This window comes from Centruroides vittatus, unplaced genomic scaffold (assembly GCF_030686945.1).
Source record: "Centruroides vittatus isolate TY-2023 unplaced genomic scaffold, ASM3068694v2 contig_575, whole genome shotgun sequence".
Taxonomy (NCBI): Eukaryota; Metazoa; Arthropoda; class Arachnida; order Scorpiones; family Buthidae; genus Centruroides; species Centruroides vittatus.
The window spans coordinates 961,294-988,012 of NW_027122344.1; the positions used below are offsets into that span (position 1 = coordinate 961,294).

At 28.3% G+C, this 26,719-nt stretch overlaps 1 protein-coding gene across 1 annotated transcript in view; it reads right to left on the minus strand.

Annotated features, from left to right (window-relative positions):
* LOC136979051 (bromodomain adjacent to zinc finger domain protein 2B-like) overlaps positions 1-26,719 on the minus strand; it is a 280,166-nt gene that overhangs the window by 164,239 nt on the left and 89,208 nt on the right. Inside the window, 6 exon segments of the mRNA XM_067274949.1 lie at positions 2,630-2,882; positions 6,594-6,729; positions 11,492-11,566; positions 19,332-19,457; positions 21,660-21,866; positions 26,578-26,663. Coding sequence (XP_067131050.1) covers positions 2,630-2,882; positions 6,594-6,729; positions 11,492-11,566; positions 19,332-19,457; positions 21,660-21,866; positions 26,578-26,644 — 864 coding nt within the window. The 5' untranslated portion in view covers positions 26,645-26,663.

Sequence of the window (26,719 nt, forward strand, 5' to 3'; positions counted from 1 at the left end):
TATACTTTTATAACATTGATAATTTTGTTTGTTTCTTTTCTTTTGATGAACTTGTCACACACTGATACAGTATATAACTTCAGTTGTCTCCTAACAAGCTCCAGTCATGTAAAAGCAAGAAGAGTCATTCTAAAAGTTAAAGTGAATAGTGAAAACAAATAAAAAGCTGTAAAGATTTTTATTCACTTAGTGAAACTGGTCCAACCTATTCAATACAAAAAATGGAAAGCTATAATTTTCAACATGTTGAACTGACAGTGTGATTTTCTAAACAGGAAAGTCATCAAAAATGGCATTAAATATTACATATTATTTATTTTGCTTTTTACATTTGCTGGAGTTTTGCTGTCAGTGTGGATAAACCTGAATTGAATATATATTTTGCTTTTTCACTTTTTTTTTTTTAATAATAACTTAAAATTTTTCCATTTCAAACTGAATAACCTATAAGTGAAAAAAGTACTGTAGGATACTAAAAAAATATGAATTATAAAACTATAATTAAAAAATGTAGGACTGAAGTGTTTTATAATGGACAAAATACTATGTAGAAAACCATTTAACCTATAATTGCAAAAAAATGTACAATTGAGAAATGTAAAAATGTAGTAAATATAATGGTTAAGGAAAAGTCAAAAAATAAAAAATAGTTTAGTTTCCATAATTTTATTAGAATCAAGATTAGTTTCCATCCACCAAAAAATTTTGAAAAAAGAAAAGAACTTTAAACATAATATTGTAACATAGTCAGTACTTTTTATGATGTGACGATTTACTCAAAAACAAACAATAAAACAAGCAACTTTATTAACAATGTTTTTCTCTGGTTGCTCAATTTATTTTGTGGTTAATTTATGATTTTTTCAACATTTTATATTTATTAAGATATTTATTCATTTTTATTTTGTATTCTATAATGCAAACTTATTACAAAAATTAAAATTTTGAATGTATTCAAATTCAATATTTATTTATCCTATTTTCTAAAACTACTATTGTATCTGATGATCTAAAAATATTTTTATTTTTATTAATGTATTCTGATAAACTAATAGAAAAGCTGTTTTCAAAAATTTAAGATATCTTTCCTCTCAGATTTTAAATTTATATATGATTTATTTATATTGTTTGTTTATTAATAAACATTGACATAAAAATATAAATTTAAATTGCTGGGCTATTACTGTATTGGCACAAATATAAGTCAGCCCTAATTTGAAAAAAAAGAACGTGCATATAAGTCAACCCTTTACTATTAGGTTGACTTACATTCATATCCATTTGCATACAAAAATTAGCAATTTGTTTTAAAAAATTTGGGAAAAAAAGATGAAAATAATGAAGTATTCTTCATTGCTTTATATCTACATTAGAATTTTCATTGTAATCATTCTTCTTTCCTATTTCATTGCTACCATGGCGGCATTCAGCCTCCTAGAACAGTACTGTACATTATCCTCTGTTCCATTCAAGTTGATGGTAACACACCATTTCTCAAAGCTCTTTATAACTGTATCTTCATAAACACTCTTTCATAGTTTTGCTGTTATTCTAACTTTTACAAGAATATATGGAATTATTACTTTTTATCTATGCAACTGATTATGAAAATTAGTTGTTTTTAATTACATTACTTTCATTTTAAAATTACTTTAGTTAAAAATAATTTTTTTTTTTGAATTTGTATTTATAAATATCTGGAAATCAATCAGCATAAATAAATTTTTGGTTGCTTTCTTAGTGATTTTTACAAATCGCATTTAAATTATATCTAATTGATCAAAAATTGTATTCAAAAGGTTTGTTTTATAGAAATAAAAATGCATGGGATAACTGACAAACTTTGTAACTTGTTGCTTTTTTTTGATGATACCAATAAAGATGAAATTAATAAAATTTATACGTAAAATCAACCCAATATCCAATGTGCCAGATAGTAGGCTGCCCAGCATGTATGTACATCCTAGCAGGGAAAGTAGGCTTCCTTAAAATATTCCACATGTATTCCCAAAAATGATTGTACAGATTTCAAACTATCAAAACCAAAACTCTGTTTTATTTTAATACATCTTATTTTTTAATAAGTATTGAAAACATTTTTATAATAAAATCTAAAATATTTGATCATACTGAATACAAAAATTTATAACTATACAGACATACTTTACAATAGAAAAAATTCCACAGTAAATTTTCAGAACCTCCCCAAATTTTTGACCATCACTTGATTATTAGAGACTTTTAGGAGTAAAATAAAAAAGTTATCAAAATAAAATTTCTGTAGAAGTTACCAAAAACTTACCGATTCTTTTGAACAGGACAACTGGCTTAGCTTTTTTAACTACTTTTGAACAATTGATTATTTACAGTTGTGCCAAACATTTAATTCCTGTGTATACTTTGCAGACTGCAGAATGACAAGTCACAACTTAGCTGGTGCTTATCATTGCTAAAAAAATTGACCCACCAAATTTTAGCATTTAACCCTGTATACCATATACCACAGACAGTTATCAAAATTGAATATACTGTAGGTTGAGAGTGATGTTTTGTATCTTTGAAGCTAAGAAACAACTAATATTCAAGCCAATATGATATATAAAAACAAAGAGAAAAAGGCATAAGTTACCTGTTTGTGATGTTTTTTTAATTCTTTATCTTTCACATGAATGCCATTTTGGGAGGAAAGAGATATTGAAGCATCTTCACATTTTTGTTTTGTTTTTCTACCTAAATTATGTAAAGAATTTACTGATGATGTAGACATATCTAATGACTCAGATAAAGATTCCAAAGTTTTTCTTTTCCCTGAATTTTTTTTTAAAGGAGGATTTGTTGTGACAGAATCTGCAGAATCTGATACATTCAGCATCTGTTTTTCACTGAAATATAAAAAGCATTTACACCATTAATTCAAAAACAACTTAAAACTTTTAAAAATATAGTAAAAATATTTTTAATTTAAAAAATTACTAATTACAAAATATATTATTTGTGGATTACTATCTTTTATAACTTTGAACAAAAGTTATAAAAGATAGTAATGTGCTTAAAATAAATTTTTGAAATTTAAATTTTACTTTTTCCATAAAGTAATACTGTTCAATTTTTTCATAACTTTGGAAAATAGTGATTTATTATTTTTCCATGTTAAGAGTTATTGTTGCATTATTACATTTCTTTATCTTTAAAAAATATTATCCAATATCACTTATCTATTTAAAGAATAATTTCCATGTTTTCATTTGTATAACACATATCAATGTAAACTTCACAGAAACACTTTTCTATAACAAAAGTACAATTTTCACATAGTCTGTCTCATTGAAAATCCCATGCCTATGAAAGCAGTCACTGCTTCATAAATATAAATTCATAATTTCAATTTAAAGTTCAATGTATAACCTGCCCTATCTCAATACACATTCCTTTTCAAATTGTCATTTTAAACACACTTGTGAATTATATTCATGAAAAAATGATAAATTTAAAAATCTGTTTTATATTTCCCTGATAAATTCTAATATTTTTAAAAACATTTTTTACATGTTTTCTATTTCTTTTCAGAGGTCTGCATCACATTTAACAAGAAGATTCAAACTTTAAATTCTAACTGATGTTCTGTTTTTTAAAATAAGGTAATAATTGAAATGCAAATCTTAACCTGATATTAAACATAACATACATGCATAAAATGTTACATAATATGATATAGTGATAAATATATTGTCAAAGAGTTACGTAATATTCATTACACAATTCTTTGACAATATAACATTTTATACATACAGTGAAATCTCCATTAACAGACACTCTTACAATCCCCAGACCCTTGAAATAGGACATCTATTACATCAGGGGTCCCCAACCTTTTTGTACCTAAGAGCACATTCCAGAATACCGGCTGGACGACGGGCACCATTTATTTTTTCAAGGTGAATTTATATTTGGACATAGTTAACAGCGCCGGATTAAGCTTCTAGCGAGCCCTAGACAAAATTTAAATTGTTGCCCCATTTAAATAAGTTGCTTCTAAACAAATCTTATATAATGTGACATTAGCATGGGTGACACCCGGTGTGAATATCGTGGTGTCACCCAAAAATATTTCTAGATGGTGTGAGGGATATCGTTACGGAGATTACTTCTGACCCACGGATGGCTGTTGACCTTTCTTTTTTAGTTAACGACTGCTGAAACTTGTAGGTCACTCCAAGTTACGGGCCCTACACGCTACTTTGATTTTACGGTATTCAGAACGTACCGTTTTACTTCATTTCAGATATGGGAAATTGAATTGGTGCAGATTTGGCGGAGGCGAAAAAGAGATCGATCGCATTTCGCTTTGTGCTTTCATCTGTGTTGGATGCCATTTCTACTTTTGAATGGTTAATCATTCAAAGTGAAAAAACTTTTACATAGCATTTTATTGAAAACCGAAATATTTTTATTTTTATCGTGGTCGCACAGTGGCGGGCACACGTAAAACGATTGGCGGGCGCCATGGTGCCCGCGGGCATAGGGTTGGGGACCACTGTATTACATATACCTATAAATAGCAGACACTCTAAATAACAAACACCATTGTCTATAACCAACCTTACAAAAATGCAATGTCCTGCATTCAATAATCTGAAAGAATTAATTGAGAATGAAATATTTTAAAACAAAAATCAAGAATCAGTTCAAATACTCTTTCAGATGATGAATTTTGACTGTAAGTGTCAAATAAAGACTGGCTTAAAAAAGGAATAGGGGAGGAGGGCCAATTATAAGAAGTTGAACAATATCCTTTAACTGTTAGAGAAGTTTAATCTGGTTAAGTTGTCAATCACCATTTATCATTACACATATTAATGTTATTAAACTTCTGTCTTATTGCTGGAATTAAGCTTATGATACCAAAAAACTATAAACTTTTCTGAAGTTATTTATTCCTTCAACAAGAACTGTAGTACAGTAGTAATAAAAAAAAAATCATAAATGATGTCATAAATTCCTATATCTTCCTATACTCGGCAAGTGCTTGGCAAATTGCCTTCGTAACATGACCTTTGAACTTTCACCAAACAAACACTGTTGTTGTAACCATTTTAATAGCTTCATGGTGGCTAAAGTGTAATTTTTAATAAATCAATTACTAAAAAAAGCAAAAATGTTTGAAAATTTACACATACTTGATACCTAAAAAACACAAATCCCTGTATTGATTTTTCAGCAGAAAAGCTTGTCGCCAGTAGCAAGCTGATTCCCCTTGTCAATTGCATACAGAGTTCTATATAAAATGTTACTGTTACTATGCTTATAGCTCTATAGCTGAGGGATAGCTTAACTATTTAAACATGAAATTGGCCAAAATCAGCCTTATCTGTTAAAAATCAAATCAGTCAATTGAAAAGTTGTTAGACTAGTTTTGCTATACAAGTTCCCCTTGTAGCCTGAGGGGTAAAAACATTTTAGTCATTAGCAACAGAGATAGAGTGAGTTTTCAAAGCTTAAAGAGTTGATGCATAGTATAAACAAACAATTTGGTTGCTTGGAACAGTAAAAGCTCTTGGCCATAGCAACAATTATAGATCCACTCTTTAAAAAGCTACATTTCTCAAATCCCACACATTGCAACTCTGCATTGTCAGCAGTAAATGCTGAACTTAGGCTTATGATAGTCTTAAGTCCTATCAATATTAATACCAATAGTAAAGTTTGGACTATCATCCATCTCTAATTATTAGCATGAATGTGCAAATTATCAAATGATATGGCTGGATTAATTACTGAGCTAGAACTTAGCTAATTAACTATATAAATATTATGTATTTTAGACTAAAAATAAGCAGTTAAACCATCATCTTGTATTAAATTTAGTAATTAAAATTAATTATTTTAGACTAATCTGGATGAAAGTATCAATCTAAAGTGGGACTGAACCTGCAACTTCTGCTTACCATGCAGATATGTTTCCAATTATTGTACTTGAATCTTTGTACGATTCTCATTTTCAGACCAATTAATAAACAAGATGTAACCATACAGGTCACTTGCCGTGCCAACTGGTGATAATTATGCATCGATGACCCTGTATGGCACTCAGTTAATTTAAGCTTTTAAGAACCTATAGTTATATCTTGTTTATTAATTGATCTGGATGTGAAAATTGGATAAAATTCTGGGTAGCATAATTGATAAAATATCTGCATGATAAGAATATAGGCATATAAGAATATGTATTTGGATGATAAAGTAACTACATTATTGTTCTTCAAAATTAGTGTAAATTCATTATTAATTTCTAATTATTAAATTTAATTATTATGTATTTAAGAAGAGGTTTATAAATCTTAACACCTATTCTTATTTATCTATAAGTTATGAAAGCATAGTGTGAATTACTATATTAATGCAACATGTTAAATGCAATTTTTCTCAGGACATTTAAGATATCATGTATTGAATATATCACCTATTAAAATAGGTTATCAATACACTATTTATTATGTACACTTGCCTATATTTCCAGACTATAACCATCAACAAAAATTTATATCAAAATAATCTTTATCATCTTGAATGTATCATTTATATAAAATACTCACCTAAGTTTACCTGAGTTAGAGATTTCCTTTGTTACAGAATTTGTTTTTACTCTGAGTAACTTGTTGCCTGAGATTAATGGAGGTGATGAAACTAAAGATGGAGTTCTGATAGTCTGAGAGGAAGTATTGTGAATCCCTAGAAAAAGAAGCATAATAAAAATAAATAATTTTTTATTAAATAAAAATCATTTCATTTTTTAATTTCTTACTTTATAAAATTCTGTATTCTAAAATTATAAAATAAACAACAGCTTATTAATATCATTTTCTCATCAACACTGTCAGAAAACTGTTGGTGTTTAAGAGAAACTTTTTACTACTTTAATAAAAAATAAAAATTTAATTGATTTATGATATTAAGTATGATTATTATAATTCATTCTTGAACATTATCAAAATAAATAAAACTTTGATTTTGTTATATTTAAAGTGAAAACATTTTATTACTTTATTTTATGTAATATTATCCTTAATGAATGTTATATTTATATATTTATTAATTATGACTCAAATGAATATGAATCTCATATTTGTTTTTAACACATTAAGTGTCATGTGTTGCATGTCTGCAACACACACTATACAATAAAACCTGTGTTGTATTACTTTGGAGCAACATGTTGGTCATATAAACATAATGGAAATAATTCTTCTCTTCTTTCCTAATTTGTAAACAAAAAAATTTTATGCAATTTTCTATTCCCAATTTCAAAAAAGAAAAAACCAGATAAGTCAACCCTACAAGATGTAGTATATAGAGTACCATGCATATGTTACCCACCTGAAGTTTATATAGGAGAAACAAGAAGAAAATTAAACAAGTCAAGGAACATCTAGTTACCATCCATTTACAGTATGCAGATTCATCTTGGTCCCAACACATGAATGAATATCTTTAGATTTAGATAATATTAAAGTTCTGCATAATGAAGAAAATCAATTTAAATATAGATTTAAAGAGCATACTGAAATTTGCAGGCACAAAAATAACAAATTTAAACAAAGGAATACAAACAGAATCATATTGGTATGATATTATACATAGTAAGTACAGTGTTGATCAATAAACCAGTGATAGGTTGTCACTCGCCTTGACAGCATTATGCTGGAATGTCCTTGGCAATGTATGTCTACTCAAAAAGACATATAAGAACATAAGTGCTTGTAACACGTAAAAGGGTTTTATAAAGGTTCCATCAAATTGTTTAGATTTACCAGCAATTAAATGTTAATACAGTAAGAAACCCTGGCTGATATGTTAGATATAAGTCCTATACTACTTGTTAGTAACCATACAACTCAATTTGATAATTTTAACCATTTATCAGTTATAATAATAAGTACTTTCGTGATTTATTATTATATTTTACATAAACCATATCCCTCATGTTTTATGTGTGTTTAATTGTCAAAGCATTCAGATACCACTGGATAGCCACATCTGCTAACTACATTAATACTTGCAAGCATTATTTTTACTCTGTAATAAACTGAATTGTATTTGTGTCTTTTTAAAAAAGCATTGTATCTTTAAAATGTTATACTGACAAGGAATCACTAAAATATAGTGATTTGAAATGCATATATACTACAGTGTGAATAAATAATGTTACAAATACTTGAGTTGTTAATTTAGTCACTGCAATTCCAGACACTGAAACCTGGAATAAAAAATTGTATCAAATTATTTTTTTTTTTGCTTTACATATCAAGAATAGTAAGAGAATTGCTTATACTCCAAAACCCAGTAAAATAATTAGTAATGTAAATAGTTAGAGCATAGCCTGTGGGATTAAAAACTTCATTTGGCCCAGTAATTTTTTTATGATAGAATACTAATAAGTATTTACTTTTTTCCCACATAAAATATGAAACATAAGTAAAATTTACCTTTTCCATGTTTTCCTTGTACATTGATTGCAAACAAGTTCAATATCATGAAAATATGTAACACAAAAACAAATATTCAAAGAAACATGTTTTTTTTCTTTCAGTGAACATAACCAGTAAAAATAACAGCAGGCATATTATTTTAGTGATTATTCTGGTTCTCTTTGATTTGTATTGGTTCATTAATACAACCTTGATTATGGTAGTTGTTCTTTTGAATTCAAAAACTTATGATTAGTATACAAAATGGCATAATATATATATATAAATCATTGGTCACATGTTGCAATTTCACAATATGCCTAAAAATTAAGAAAAAAGAAATGTTTTTTAACAATGCAGACAAATTTATATTAAATGGACATCATATTTGTTCTATTTTGTTCCTCTACTGTGGCACATAATGTGTTAAAAATTTCAAATGTTACATACTAGTTACATAATGCAATTACTAGTTACCAATGTAGCATTACATTGATAACTAGTAATTAGGATTATTCACTAAAAATACATCTGGTCTCCTAGAATCCTTAGATATACAGAATACTGAATTCAATACACACCACCATATTTAAATCACTTTAGTATATAGTGTTAAAAGGTTTTAGTTTAAAATGGCTATTATTTCATTGTTTTAGCTAATTTAGTAGTAGTTTTTATAATAATTTTAACTCAAAACATTTTTAATATTTCAAAATTTATAGATATATAATATACTTAAAAAAGAAAAACTGGATTTTGTTTATCAAATGTAAAGCACTACTTCATGATGTTCAAGCATTTAAGATGCCTTAAAAAGTAACAAAACTAATTTAATTATTAAATTAGTTTTGCTATTTTTTAATGTGACTCAAGTGTCTGAATATCTACTGTTGCAGTTTTAGTTACTACTTCATGATGACTAATCATTCTTATTAATACCCTAAATATCAATAATGATGTTAAAAAAATAAAGATGAATAAGCTAAATTCTAAAAATAAGTTTACCAAATACCATACAGTTCAAACAAGTCATCAAACAAAACAATTTGTTCTCATACCCATAGCTAAGCATATCTTCATGCAGTTGCTCACCAATAAACAAATTACATATATTTGGATTCATTATGCATAACAACAACAATGTAATCTTTGAATTTAATTTGATAAAGTACTTCCTCCTATATTTTGTAACTGTATTTTCCAGGATGATATGAACATTGGACAGCACAACAACAGGACATTTTTTATATCTAAAAAACCAGATCAGACAGACAACAAACAAAATCAAACATGCTGGTATAAAAATTGCTCTTAAATGGGATTTTCTGGCCCAAAGAAATGCATTATATTATATGGGCTCATTGATTAGTAATACATCTATAATACAGATGGATAAGTATGCAAATAACATAGTCCATTTCATTTGAAACAATCTATAATCATTGGTTTGCTTGTCCAGCTTTACCAGGCAACATCCATGTCACCAATAAAAAAATTATTATTTTCTCTCTTTCTCAACTATAACTCAGTTTAAGTACTATCTGGCACAAATGAATTGTTTGATATGTTTCTATTTTTTATAACTCAGGTTCTTTTGAAAAAGTAAAAAATATCAAATTAAATAACAATGACAAGTTTATAAAAATAATAGACTAAAACTAAAATTGGGAATCTTAATAGAATGAAAGAAAACAAATTACCTTATATACCAGAATAACTTTTCCAATATACAGGATTAGCCAATAAAATAACCCAAACTTTACAAACCCCTAAAATTATTCTGATGCATTCTATGTATAAGAATAATAGGTTTTATAAATGTCATTTGCAGCAAATTTTATTAATTCTAGCTGACTTTACAAAAGTTTATGTATTTTGAACTAGCTGAAATGTTGACAAGAAAACATGTCAGTGAAAAAAAGATACATGGAGGGATAAATATAATTTGGGAGATGCATTTGGCTTATGGGCCATAGATCAGAGACCCAATTTAAACAATAGATAAATGTATATATGTTCCACATTTATACAACTTTGTCATTTATATATCATTTCAATCACATTGGTCTCAAACATTCCTATTTCCACTCTGGACCTCTGTCCTTCAGTTCCATTTGACTTATAACCAATTGAATTTTTGGGAAGAGGCTCAAAGTATCCATTTGTCAATCAGCATAATAAAATTTGCAGTAATAGGTTGAAACCCTAAGATAAAAATCAACTAAAGGGTAGATAAGAATTTAAATATTTGAGTTTTAAACAGTAATTAAGGTTTTTAGTTTTGCATCAAGTAAAAAATAATTTAAAAAAATGATATAATCTCAAATTCAAAATAAATATGATTTATTACAGAAAATACATTTTATATAAGAAATTTCTAAACATGTACATTCTTATTCTTATAAAACTAATTATTATTTTATCACAAAATTTTTAACATCTTCACATATTGACTAGACTTTAAATATTTTATTTTATGAATAATTTTTAACTAATAAAAACAGAGGTAATATAACAAACAATGTATTCAATATTTAAATTTCTGAAACTGTCCAACTAACCTGTTTAAATGAAAGCTATTTTGTTTTGTCTGGTCTCAATAAAAATTATGATAAATGCATCAATGGACAAATCATAAAATAAAATAAATTGTCATTTTAGTGTAACTACAATACAATTATATACTGAAAGTATTAAATTCAGAAATTACAAAACTCTATGTTTATAAATCTATAAATTATTATAAACTATCAAAATTTTAAAATTTTGATCATAAGATTTTGAAGTAGTATATCATCACTTTATTAAAAAATAAAGTGATGATATACTACTTCAAAATAAAAACTACTTCAAAACAAAAACAAAAAAATAAATATACAAGTTCAGTTTTTGCTTAAGAATTTGATTTGTATAACAACAAAATTGTTCTTGGATATATTTTAATATAAAGTATTAAAATTATCATATTATTAATACTTCTGCTTAATCATTCTATTTGATTAAGGTTCAATTATTTGTGTAAGTACCTGAGACTGGTAGCTCAGTTTTTATCTCAGCTGAAGGAGGCCTGGCATAGAGATGGCCCAACATCTCTTCTACTACTATAGAAATAAATTACAAAACAATCAGAAAATTTTTATATGATCTAATTGAATAATATATTCAATTAATTCTGATTATAAATTACAAACTGATGCATTCACAAACAGAAAACGCTCATGCAAGATATTACTATAAAGCCATAAAATTTTATTCAATAAAAAAGGATTGTGCAGAAAATAGATCTTTAAAAAATTTATATCTAACACACTTATATTTTTTTTATTAATAAATTATTATTATAACTTTGAAGAGTTATATCAAAATAGTTTTCTAATTAATTAAATATTAAATTAAATTTATCTAATTCAATAATATGAACAAAGTAAATAAAAGTTTTTACTTTATGTTTGTAAACATTGAAACATCAGAACTATTTATATTAAAAAGTAATTTATTAGTTTCTATTAAGAATTCTGATTAGTTATTAATAATTAAAAGTTTGTTTAGCCAAAAAATTAGTGTAAGCTGAAGTTTTTGTGGGCCCACAAACTTCAGCTTTGATTTTAGCACCACTTATATGGAAAAATTTTTCCTTCAAATAATGAAATCCAGCACTGTTTACATTCATTGCTTTGACAAAGTTTAAGCAAGAAAGGAAGAAATTATCACAAAGGCATTAATTATATGTAGATTTTGCTATTTTTGTGACCACTTTCGAAGTTTTATAATTCGTCATCCTCAGGCAGAACATAAACTCGAATAAACCTTTTGAACAAAATATTTTGAATTAAAAACTAATGATATTTAGTCCTTTAGAACAAACCAAATCTAAAATAAAAATGTAAAGAATTTGAATTAAGGTACATGTGATGACAATGTGCATGTGCCAAGTTGTGTTGAATAGGTGCCGAAAGTGGAGCTAGAGATGATGTTTTAATCTTTTATATAGGAGGGCCCACATTGCAGGCAACTCAAGTGTGGGAGAGTTGCATGAATTTAATAATATGGTAAGGAGGGTCTCCCAATCATACACCAGGCTCCTCTGATCACAATACCTGAGCATCACCACACGGTCCCACAGCAGGGTGTGTTGATGATGTAACACCATTCAAGCTAGCTCAGTGTCACACCTGCCTGTCCTGATGGAATGTTGGTGTTCAGAGATGCAGCAAGATAATATTCTAATTGTCACTCCTATGTAGTAAGTGCGAATGCCAAATGTGTTTTCTAATGGGATAGAGTATACCCCGGACTTTTCTAGTATGGAGGCAGAACTCCTGTCGTTGCATAGAAGCTTCCTGAGACTTGGTTGCGGGGTGACCAGTAGAAATAACCAGTGTTGTCTAAACGTGTGGCAAATGCATGCAGTAATGCAGCCACAGAACGGTACTGACGGACGGACTATTGTGCATTCCTTTGGAATGTGTAAGTGGTGGCAGGAGAAAGAGATCTTTTAACCTTGTTCAAGATATGCTTATATTTGGAAGTGGTATAACCCACCGCATTTACTGCTGAGCAAATGGCAGTAAGTTCAATATTGGTAGCGGTTTGCATGGAAGGCAACAGAAAGGTCCTTCTAATTAAAGGGGCTATAGCTGCATTAATGTAGGGCTGTGGATGGTATGCAGTGGCAGGGATTAAAGGGGATATGCTGTTAAACTTATGGAACACAGAGTATATTATACCTCCCTGGAACTTGGAGATGTTTAAATCTAAAAATGCAATATTTACCTGGGAAAAAGAAAATGGGGGAAAGTTGATAGAGGAGTAAACATTCGTTAGGAAATATTTGAGGACAAGGAAATCCTCCTTCATGTCTTGCCACACTAAGAGAATATCATCTCCATATCTCAGATATACCAGTGGGTATGCTATTGTAAGGGGGAAGCTAAAAACCCTTTGCTTAACATGCCTCATGAGCAATTCCACTAGTATGGCGGACACTGGTAAGCCCATTGGAACCCCCTGTTTTTGCAGGTACATGTTCCTCTTGAACCGAAAGTAACTGTGTTCGGTAACAAAAAGTAATACCTCACATATCTCTAAAACTTGAAGAGCTGAAAAAACACTCCTTAATGAGTAGAGTATTCGCAAGCATAACAGCCTCAAACTGAGGTACAGAGGGGGTAGAGACAACATCCATTTTGTAAAAATTGTACCTATTATGAGACAATTTATCTAGCATAGCAGATAAAGATGCTTTGGCCACAATGGAGGAAAATGTCACAAGGAGGGAAGGAGGAAAGAGCCCACTTATGAGCTTGGTAAGTGCCTTTTCAAGGTTATAGGTTGGATAGGTCCTGTCGTTAACCAGTGGCCTCAGTGGCCAGCCCTCTTTATATGTTTTGACCTCAAAGAAGAGCCTGGGGCATGCTACATTGGATGGAGGTTTCAAGCAGCCAGGAAGAAGAGCAGATACACTTGGAAGTGATATTATTTTCTTGGTCTTCCTTAATACAGTAGGAGTTGGGTCATCCTGTAAGACTACTGCATGGGATTGGCTGAGGAAGTCTGCAGATCTACTTAGAAAGTCCTCCTTCCTGCATAAGACAAACTTCTCCTTGTCCGAGATCAGTAGCTTTAAATTGGCTGTCACCAAGTACTGCCTTATGAGTTGGCTGTTCAAATAGTTTTTGTTGTTACCTGTGGATTGCTTCTGCGATGCAAGCATTGAGACAATGGACAGTTCCATATCTGGGAATTTGGTCACCGCTAGGACAGCCAGGACCTCATTGGAGGCACTAGTATCACGTGGTGGGGATATATTTAGCCCTTTCTATGATCTTGGAAATCTGGAAAGGAATGTGCTCCTCCGTGTAGTTGTAGAATTGGATTGGTTGTGGTTGTCTACATTGCTTGCATGTAGTCTCAAGGAGCCATTGGAATTTCTTGTTTAATTTAAAGATCATCTTTTGAGCAAATGATGATGCAATACTTTGTAGTTTCCCAAGCTGGTCATAAAGAGGCAGGTAAGCATGCTTTTGAGAACTGTAGGTCAGCGAGATACAATTTTAGCTCCACTTCAGCTAGGCATTTACATTTAATTTTGATTAACTTCAAAGGGAGGGATCTCTCCATGTGCTGCAAGGCACCTCGAAGACATATGGGGAAGGCTTTTTGGTTGATGGTGACGCATTTTGGGACTATACCATGTCCTCTGTACTTCAGTAGGAAGATCAGCTGGGCATGTAACTTGTGCCACTCCTTCTCCAGGTTTAACATGGTAAGAAAGAACATCCATTGTTCGGAGTTCATCTTGTAAGATAATTGAGATTCGAGGATTGGATGTCACACTCGGTTTATTCGAGTTTATGTTCTGCCTGAGGACAGCAAATTATAAAATGTCGAAACAGTTCACAAAAATAACTTGACAAAGTTTTTGAACAGTCCTAATTTTATATGAAGTGAAGGTAGAAGAATCACATCAGCATTGACTAATGGCTCATGAACAATATTTTTCTGGTCAGGAATAAACATTTCATGCTTTGGCCATTCCTTCTTGATGTAATAATTTTTCTTGTCTCTGCCGTTCCTCACACACAAGAAACAACAAAATTTAGTATAGCAAAGCTGCAAACCCATTAATAATGCAACGGCTTTTAAATCACAACATATGATCCAATTGTACTTGTGATAATGAATTTTTCCAAGTAAAAGTTTCATATCAGTCAAGAAGCTAAAAGTTCAGCATGTTTTTTAGACAAGTTCAGATCCCTATCAAGGTCATTTAGCTCACGTTAAGTTAATAAATGAGATTCACAAGTAGATGCACTAGCTTCGAAATCAGGAGCTTCTTTCTCCTCATTTTCAACTTCTGTAACTGCTTCAGGATTCAAATCTTCACTAGTAAAATTGTTCTGGCAGACCTGGTACAGGTAAATTCTTACAGTGAGGAACTGGCCTCATAGCAGATGGTAAATTTGGGTACTTTGCTGTGTGTTTGGATTTACTAGTTATTCCTTTTATAATTGTCAAACAAAAATGACAGTCTGTAACGTGATCTCGTGGTTAATGCCAGACTGTGGGTACTGCAAAGTTCAAATGCTGAAAACATCCCACTCTGTCAAACATTTTACACAAGTTGAACATATGATATGTGGTGCTCAATTTTTATCCTGATTGCCCACTTTACAATCAAAATATAGTTCATAACAATTTTTAACAAGCACTCACATACAACTATAAATCACAAGACAAATGGAATTCATCTTCACTCAATGCAAATACCACAAATTCTGTACCACATAGTGGTCTGTGGGTTGATGAGTCATGTTCTGATTCATTAGTCTGCTATCTGGGTAACAAGTTGGTAAAACAAACTTGTTAAACAGATCTGCACCTTTGTCTCCCCCTGCAAGAGATGCAGGAAAGTTTCTGTGGATGGCCAGACATGGAGCCAAAATTTAAGTCTATGATTATGGAAAATCAGAGGGTGATAAAAAATTTCAACCCCATATTTGAAATCAGTACAAAAAGCTTTATTAGACACAATTTTTCTCTTCTGTGTGCCGAAAATCATGTCTCTTCTGTGTTTACTTTGTCGATTTTTCTGACCGATGGCGAGATTATTATTAATCAAATTGAAGACAAGTCTGCCCAAGAGGGACCACCATTTATTTTGCGCTCCAGACTAAAAACACACACATATGGCGACAGGCCTTCCTTTTTAGGCTTCATGTCGCCAAAGGTAAAAAAGTCCTTTAAAAAAAACACAAACATCCAGTTAAAACTAGGAGTCGGTGACACACAGACGTCTTACTCTTCAACCATCCAGCCAGTGGGTGTTTCCGCTTTTTTATCTGCTGGAACAAGCGCTGGAAAATGCAAATTTTAAAGCTGCACCCTGAAATTACTTTGTATAATCAACAATATATACATACTGAATATGAAAAGAATAAAAGTTTCAATTAAGTGTATTTGTAACTATGAGTAAATTGCATTTAAAAAAGTGCAGAAAAGAAATAAATTAAAATTTAAACCCACAATTCTTCCTAAGCTGGGCAATTATGTTACTTGACTATTTCAAATTGGGTAACATTACAACTCAGATTTAAAAAAAATATGTCAAATAATATGCCAAAATTTTTGGGTTAGAATTAGACTAAATTATATTAATTAATGACTCACAAAATTAGGTCACAAAGCAATATATTATCTAATACATACTTAAGTAATTTAAGTTTCATTTAATTTAAACAAGAATATTAGGTACAAACGAGTATATCTCATCTTATAATTGTAGTAATTTAATAGTAATAATATAATAATTTTGAAATACTTTAAAAACATCTACCTGAATTATGATTTGAACCAAAATTCTGCTCCAAGTGGATAGTTTTTTGGATTATCAGATGAATATTTAGGTTTTAAGTAGCTATGTTTAATAACTCATAATATGCATATTTATAACCTGAATCTGCAATAATTATAATTTAGTCTAATTCTAGCTTGAAAATTTTTGATATGTTTTTTCATGTTTATCTTTAATTGAAATAAACACTTCCTGAATCTTCATAATATAATAATGATAACATTTATAAAATGATTTACATATTCAGCAGATAGCAATATAATCTAATAATTAAATTTTCTTCCAATTATTTAAGAATTTAAATGAATAATCTAAGATAGATTTTTAATTATACTTGTTAATTTGCAGTTAATTTTTAAAATTTTATTATATGTCTTATTAAAATAAATTACCATTTAAGTAGAAAACTTTACAAAATACTAAAATTCATAAATAATTTAAATGAGAAAAATAAACAATTTTAATTGTTTGTTATGGAGTTTGCTGAAAGAAAAATATCAACCTTTTTAACAATAATAGTTCTGTGAACAAATTTTTAATTCTCCATTCTTTGTTCTAAATAAAATTCAAATACAAAAGTTACATAATGGATTGTTAATAAGTAACTAAAATAATGATATCTGACATCTGAATAATTTTTCTTATCTACATTACAACTAGAGTTGTGAAAAACCAAAATTTTGGTATCAACATTGAGCTTGAATCAAGATTCCTTTAGTATACTGGCAATCAGAAAATTTTGATAAATGCCAAAACTTATTGTGTATCAGTAATTATCTAATACTGAACATTACCAAATATCAAATATTGAAAATTATCAAATATCAGGCAATATAAATTATCAAAAAACAGTGAGTATATAAAACAATTTTAAGACAAGTTTTGAAATTTTCAGTCATTGTTCTAATGCAGATAGTGTTAGCTGTAAACTACCAACACCTAATTATACAATATCTGACTTCAAGATTATACAATATTTTAAAGAAGTGCCAACAGCACAGTTAGCTGTTATTAACTAAGAATTATATAGAATATTTGTATCACAAATATTCTATGTAATACAAACAAAAAGTTTTTTATTTGTTATTTTGTTCCTACTTCACATCTACCAGAATTACTCATTAAAATCAAACTCAATAATTTTTTTTTCAATAAAAGTAATATATAAAGGTTTTCAGATTTTTTCACATTTCTTATATGTAAACAATACATGTAAATATTTTTTATAAATATTTGATCTCCAGATTTATTATTCATATTATGTTGATATTTCATTCTTAAATTTTATTTATTTTCAATTATTAACTATAACTGAAGTCATACAAATTTATAAAAGCTCTATTGAAAAAAAGTAATAATATTAATAAATAAATTACTTAACTCCTACATGCACTTATATATTCTTAAATAAGATGCAATTCATTACATCATCACATTTATGCAAATAAAAAAAATAAAAAAAAACACATAAATATTCTAAAAATCTACACAAATTTCAAAGTTGTTTAAAATTCATCATTTATTTTAAAATAAGATTTGGGGTACACATACATTGTTTAATATAGAAATGATATGTTAAGAACTGCAATCAGCTGCAATTTAAACTTTAGTCTTAACTCATCCCATTAATATCTGGAAGTGTCAGTTTTGAAGTGGTAAAGTTTGGCTTTAATCCTGTCTCCAACTCTTTTGCAGATCCAGCTTCCCAACCAATTTCATAAACTTTTTGCTTCATTAGCTACCAAAATCTCTCAATTGGTGTCAGTTTTGGAATGTTGGCTTCACAGATGTATCAAATTCCATAATAGTCCAACTTAGCAACATGTTGTGAGCATAATGAGTGGTGGCTGTATGAAACTGTACACCTGTGGCCAAAAGACATATTCTTGATCAGAGTAGTATTTCTTTAGGAAAGATACTAGTCTCTTCCAAATGCATTTGTTGCCATACACTTTTTTGGTAATGGAGAGTTCTGATGGGACAACGAAGGCCTGTGAACATCAATTTGGACTGATTGCCAGCCAAATCAGAAGCTTGGCAAATACTTGAGCAAGTTGTTTAAGGACTGAAAACTAGCCCTTCTTTGGTGAAGTAGTAATCATTACCAGCATTTTCACTTCTGTCAATTTTTAGTAGAAACTCTGCCAATGGACATTTCTTCAACCAGGTTCATTTAATGCTTCCCTTTTTAAAATGAAACATTTGATAAATGAAATCAAGAACATTCTACAAAAATTGTATGCTGTCTTGTGTACATGTGCAATTATTCAAAATTACCAAAAAGTGTTACTGAAATTTGTGCAGAGTTTTAGGATACATGCCTATATTTAGATTTTTTTATATTATACTAAAATATCAATTTTAAAATAATAAATTCTTATTTAAAATAAATCAACATATTAAAATTTACAAAAAAATCTAGTATTAATTTCAAATAATAATTATCAAAAATATATTCATTCACATTCCATTTAATTATGATGACACATGCATAGTATCTCAACATCACTCACTTCTCCGTGGCTGAGGAATATGGCAGTGAAGGGAGGATGACGTTGATCCATGTTTTAAGGAAACCATGTCATTTAATTCACTCCTCCCTACATTCTCATGTGAATGGGTGACAGCTGTGCTGCACCCTGTAATGGCCATAATATTACAATTGACTATCTCCAAAATAAAAATAAATATGTTTATGATTATTTTTAATTAATAATATATTTAATGTAAGCATATAATTAGATATCATCAGAATCTTATATATTGCTATTATACAACTATAAATTAATTTATTATGAAATTTGGACTAGATATGAATAATGTTGCTCAAAAATACTATCAAAATTTTTAATTTAATTAATAATCTTAAAAGATCCAAAAAGAATTCAGTGATATTTGATCATGATTCCAAGAAAAATGCTTGACTGAATTATTTTATTTACTTAAAAATTTTTAAATTGGATTATTAGTATAATGTAATAAAATTACATCATTTATAATATTTATATTAAAATCATCTATTTTATATTCCTTAATTTTAATACCTATTGTAATTTTATGTTACTTAAAACTTTACATTTAACTTCTCTACCATTTCCAAACTTTCGAATCTTTTATATCACTTTTTTTATGGCTAATGACAGACAACTTTTAAACATATTTTTAATAAGGATAAAATGTCACAAAAAAACATTTTTTTACTCTGTAATATAATATTCTTCTCTTTTCTTCTGAGCACTTCTAGACTGCTAGTAACATGATTGCACAGCCTAGAATCTACAGGCCACAATTTATTGAAACATTAATCAAGATCATCTCTAGATAATATTATTATAAAACTTTTTTATTTTTAATTATATATAGGTATGAATTATTATTTCTTGAATAACGATTGCTAATAATTTCTTTCCTTTTTTTCACATAAATTAAAAAAAAATTGTTCTTGTACTTATACTCTATTCTAATTCAATAAAAAAAAAAAACCAAGAGATAACTGTCTTTCAGTGTTACTGTCATAAATAAAAACTAAAATTGAAAACAAAAAGCAAGCATTTTTGGTGATTAATGTTTCTGTCATTAGACAAAAGTTATAATTTAAATTAAGTACAAACAAATATCAATACAATATCAATAAAATATAACAAAGTTGAATTTTAAAATTATTTAATGAATTGTTTAGGAATGTAAATAAAATATATAATTTTCAATTTAACAAAAAGAATAAAAATAAAATAAAGTGCACAAATTAAACATTAAAAAACCATTTTGGCACTCTTTTAATGTTTAATTTTGTGTTCTATATTATTATTATGTTGCAAATGTCATACTCAGATGATACTGGTGCCAAGTACTATGCTGGACTAAAGTCAAAGCAAACAAGTATAACATTAGCTGTGTTACTGGCATGTGTCAACATTTAGAAACTTCCTAAGAATGTGACATGTTCAATATTGCAGCATTATTGTTATTATTATAATATATTATAATATTAATATATAGTGGGTTATATTCAGCTGACACTGGTTGCTGTATAATATTCTAGACCAGTATCAAGGCATAGCAAACAAAACAAAATCTAATACACAGAATCAGTGGATTTAATGTAGATATATTCAATGTTACTTGAATTATGTAACTGCCCCTGTGCAACAGGGTTTTCCCTTTTTGCTAATAAAGACTGATTATGAATTTATTAAGTGCTTGCTTTTTGTTTACATTTTCTGGTTTTATTCACTAAAACTAAAAAATGTCCAGAAACACAGTTGTCTCCTGTTTTATCTATCATAAATTTTGTTGTGTATCATTCTTATTTTTTTCATATTCTAATTGAAATTTTTTCCTGAAGAGAATAGTTTTAACATATCAAGAACATTTGAGCAGTATAAACATGTTATAGAAATTGTGTTGTAAAATTTGTTACTAACACCAAAAAAACTTGTATTTTTTAAAACTAATTCATTTTGCTCTTCATAATTTTCAATTAATAGTCTTTTCTTTTACCTCACTATTGATTACTCTTTAATCAATTTTTTAAACATTATCTTCAGATATTAAATTAATATATATCAAACTAATAATGCTTATATAAATAATTATTATAAACTACAACACAAATGTGGAGATAGAAAACTAAATTAGAATTTGCATGCTATTTATTCAAATCATTAACTGCTTAAAACATAGACAATTTAAGAATAAATAACAATCAACTGATTAATTATTTATTGAAAACTTTTGAATAAAAATTTTTTACATCTAATCAAAGTACTATTATAAATGTCATAATAAATACATTTACAAAAAAATTCATAATAAGAAGAGAAAAAGTCCAAGTTGCATACCTGGTAGAGATGAAGAAAAAGAATTATGAGCATCAGTTCCTATTTGAGAACAGATTTTGTTATTAATAGAGAGTGTTGTTGGAGAATGAGAAGAAAGAGAAGTTGTTTGACTTAGCACTGAAAATGCACTTGGGGAATGGGCTAGGTGAAAAAGAGGTGCATTGGCAGGAACAGGCAAGTGATGGCCAAAAACTGGTGAAGATGGGGCTATCCCACACAAAAAAATATGGTGGTGTTGTATTATTTAATATATTTAAGTAACTATTTTGTTAAAATTATTCAGTTCATAATATAAAAATTGGTATAGTCAAAACAGCATTAACTAACTTACTGAGAAGCCATCAAAAATATAATTAATTAATTAAATATAATCAAAATTTGTTTATTTTTTTATAACTATAAATAAAAACTTTGAAATAAATATTTATCTTAGTACATAATTATCAACTACTGTTTTGACCAAACCACCACACAAAATTATTGTTTAATATCAGTAAACATAATTCATAATGCAATGAAAGAAAAAGGTATTAATGTTTTTAATTGTATTGATATTAATGATATAAAAGATTGTCTTTAAATTACAATCAACCAGTTGTATGCTTTTATTAATTAATTATAAATCTAATACAGTTATAAAATATCTGAAATCAATTATCATTAATTTTGCTTATAATATATTATAGAGAACTCTTCATAAACTTCTACAAAATGCCAAAAATATTATTTTTGTTTTTCTACTATTAATTAATTTTTGCTTAATTCCATACAAAACTACAGTAAATATGAAATACAAAATTACAGTAAAAGTTTCAATACATTTCATTTAAAATTTAAGAAATATAATGGCTGATTCATTTTAAATCTGTTTGTTAAATTTTCAGACACTTTTTTATAATATAAGTTAACAAAATAATGTATATTATTATTTTAAATAATTATAGTTAAAATAATATGAATGAACTTTTTCATGTACTTCAGAGACATTCAAAAGCCTTTCGATTTTCAGAAGTTTCAAACAACACATTTAAATGTTTGAATGTGAAATGGAACATAAAACAAGAATGATAAATTGAGAACAAAATAAAAATTAAAAATAACAATAATCATCAGACAGAATAAAAATACATCATTATTCAACACAACAGATTAATGTATTATACCAACACAAATTCACCTGCAAACTGTCTAGGTGTTAAATGTTCAGTAAATACTATAGCATAGATGTTAATGCATCTATTTTGTAAAAGTAGTTTTGGTTTTGGTTTTAGTATATATCATGAAGTAAAACAGTGATGAACTTGGAGAAATGCAACAGAATACTGGCATATTTAGCAGATGGAATGTACAGTACCTATCTTGTGCCACCAACAATAAAATGAGAATAACCAGATGTCAGGCATAAAAGTTCATCTTTAAAAAATGACATAATATTATATCACATTTGCAATTATAAGCACTGAAAATTAATTACATTGGTACAATACAGTACATTAGTTAGAAAAATGTTTAGCTATTATATATAAATAATATTAATGGTTTATATTTAATACACTTAAATATAATTTAAGTTAACATCTTTTAAACAAGATTTCATTAGTGAAGTAAATAGGATAACTTGTAAACAATAATTCCACATCTACATTAGAAAACACACACACACAAAAACTTATTTCAAGAAATCTACAAAAATCTTACTTCCAAAATGTTTTTGGGAGGCATTCCTCCCATCTTCAGCAGAATCACACAACAAACTACAAAGCAATGGCATGGCACAAATACAGTTTTCAAAATTTCAGTTTTTACGAACACTTCACAACTAATAGCAACAGCTGAATCCACAGATTTCCAAAGTTCTATTCTTTCAAATGCTTTTATACCTTCAAAATAGTTCTATTTTCCCTAGTAACACAAAATTAAACTCTCCAACCAACCACAAACATTCAAAAACTAAAAGATCAGCTAACCTTCACGTCATTTCAAATCATTTTTGAATTCTCATATCACAGTAAAGATCCCAATTCTCAAACCAATGACATCTCACAATTGATTTGAGAAATGATGCTTATATGATATCTCACAGTGTCGTATACGCACTTCTATCACATTGCTCATTGAGATCACTTCAATCACATTGTTACTAACTTCCCTAATCCCTATGTCATGTTAATCATCAATACCTATGTCGTCATCTTAATCATCAATACCTATGTCATCTTCTTAATCATCAATACCTATGTCACCTATGTCATCATCTTAATTTTCACCTTAAATTTATTGTAATTTATGGACCACGGTGTGATACAAGTGCCAGTGTATGCATATACCATAGTTCGTAGACTTTCTGAATACTTCTGTACAATATCCTCAGAAGTGCAGATGCTGAGATCTAAAAAGTTGATATCTTAATGGCTAATTCGGTCAATATCCAACATGTAATTTATATGTCCATGATACCTAAACATTAAATAGTAGATGGGCAGATATATTACACACACAAAATACTACATTTATATACATAATTACATGATAGATTTAATTTAAAATACTAAACCATAATTGCCATAATTAATTGAACTATAATTTGGTTTAATTGAATGATATCATTTCTTTTAAATAAAATGGCACCTACCCAAAAAACCCTCGTACAAAAAGGAAACAAAAAAACTATGTTCAGTTAAATGTTGTCAACTTAATTTGCATGCAGAAATAAATATCTAATTGTGAAGATGTTAACAAAAATAAATTGTTGTAAACCACGAAATTTTATAAGTTTTATATTAATAAATTTTATGTAAGTAAACTTATTTGCATCTTTACTTTCCCTAATTATTTGTAATTTAACAATTTTTACAAAAAATATTTTCTAAATATAGTAAATTCAATGTCAATAACTTATATGAATCTACTTTTTTTTTTTATTATATAGGCCTATGACTTTTCTTTTTTCTTCTGATGCTGTTTAGTAAGCTTAAGCTAACATTTTCAATTAAAGATAAATTACCAAACCACATATTTTTGATATTTAAATAATACAGTAGAGCGTCGATAAGTGGAACCAATTGGGGACTGGGGTCCTTCCAGTTAATGATTTGTTCCAGTTTCCGACTTTGTACGAAAAAATACATTAACCTGTCCGATGTTCAAATTTTTCTCCGTTGCGTATCGCTTCCTGTTGAATTTTTCTCCGTTGCGTGTCGCTTCGTGTTGAATTTTCGTCGATTTTAAGCCTAACGAAATTTTTATAATAATCATCGAGGCTATCGTATCGTTAAAAATTATTTCTGCATTTTGTACAAACAAAATAAATATATTAAAGAATATAAAAAACACGAAAATTATACTTTAGAAGTAAATTTAGTATCAAAAACATTTGATTCAGCACGACACAGTCCGACTGAAAATCGTTCCACTTTCCAGCCATTCCACTTACCGACGTTCCACTTATCGACGCTCTACTGTACTTAAACACAAATAAATAAAAATATTGCAGAAATATTATACCAAACAGAAACTATTATGATGCAAGCATATTTATCATTCAGAATATTTTGATATTTATAAATGAATTGACAAAAAGATAATACTGTGGAACCTCACTTAATGAACACTTCTCGTTGTAACAAGTAATTCCCGTAACAAGTAATGCAAATTGTAAAAAAAAATAACTTGTGTAATGAGTGATGTTTCACATAACGAGTGACTAGGAGAGAGGAAGTCCCAGATTGTGCGCACATTCCACCAGTCTGTGTTTAGCACTCGTTCCGCTAGCATCTTGGTGTCGCTTATAATCACACATTTTTTCCAAACTTGTGTTCAGACATATTACATATAAACATCAACAATCATAGCCTGTTATATAATAAACATGCCAAACAATATATCAAATTTTTGAGCTATGTTAAGGCTATAATTAAATATTAGAAATTATTGTATTTCAATTTGCTTTGTTTTTCTGCAAATTGAATTTGCATTCCAGGTTGGTTCATTCCATTCTAGAAGAAAAGATGATGATGATTCATGCTCCTTAACAATGTATATTGTATAATTTTCTTTCAATAAATGTTATACATAAAATATTTGAGTATTTTTCGGCATGGGATGCATTATTGTATTTTACATTAATTTATATAAAAAAAATTGTTTCCTTATCGAGTGTTTCACTTTACAAGTAACATTCTAGAATGAATTATGCTCATTAAGCAAGGTTCCACATTTATCATCAATATGCAGACAGCAGAAAGTCAGTTTAACAGTTGAATAAAATGCTTTTGTGGAACACAATAAAATGTTACTAAAACACCAGACTATTCAAATTCTTTACATTGATCAACATTTCATTTTCAATTTAACATTTAACAAACATATTTGTAATGTCTTAAGAGTAAATATTTGTCATAAAAGTATTTAAACTAACATAGTGAACTGCAAATCATTGCTTACTGCTTTAATATTTTAAACAGTTTTTAATATGCTATCTTCTTCTTACAAAAGCTTGAAATATGTAATTTTAAAAATAAATAAAAAATTATGAGATAAAGTGAATAAATTATTTCATAATACTATTCAATACAAAAAGACACATACATTGTTTTATTTTTAAATATCAGAAAAAATATTCTCCAAAATTTTAAAAACAGATTACAATAAATGCTGAAATAAGAAATATTAATATTGTACAAAAACATGATGCAAACAGTAATATTTTAAAAATAAAATTATAAATGTAAAAAACATTAAGCAATTGAAACTAACTCTGAATCTTTTAAATAAATAGTATTACTAAAGCTGTTGTTTAATTCATTTTAAAAATTGAAACACAACACATTGAAATTTATTTAAGTTAAACAAGGTTAAGTTTTACTAATATTACAAAAGAAATTTCTCAAACTGCAGATAATAAATCATTATTACATACCTAGCAGGCTAGCTGCATCAAAGGCACCCTTTGATGAACATTGGGTATTCTGATCAGGTTTTTCCATGCTATAGATACACAATTACCTTACAAAAAAATAAAAATTTTTCAATAACTTTGTAATGAAAAAGAAAATTTTTAT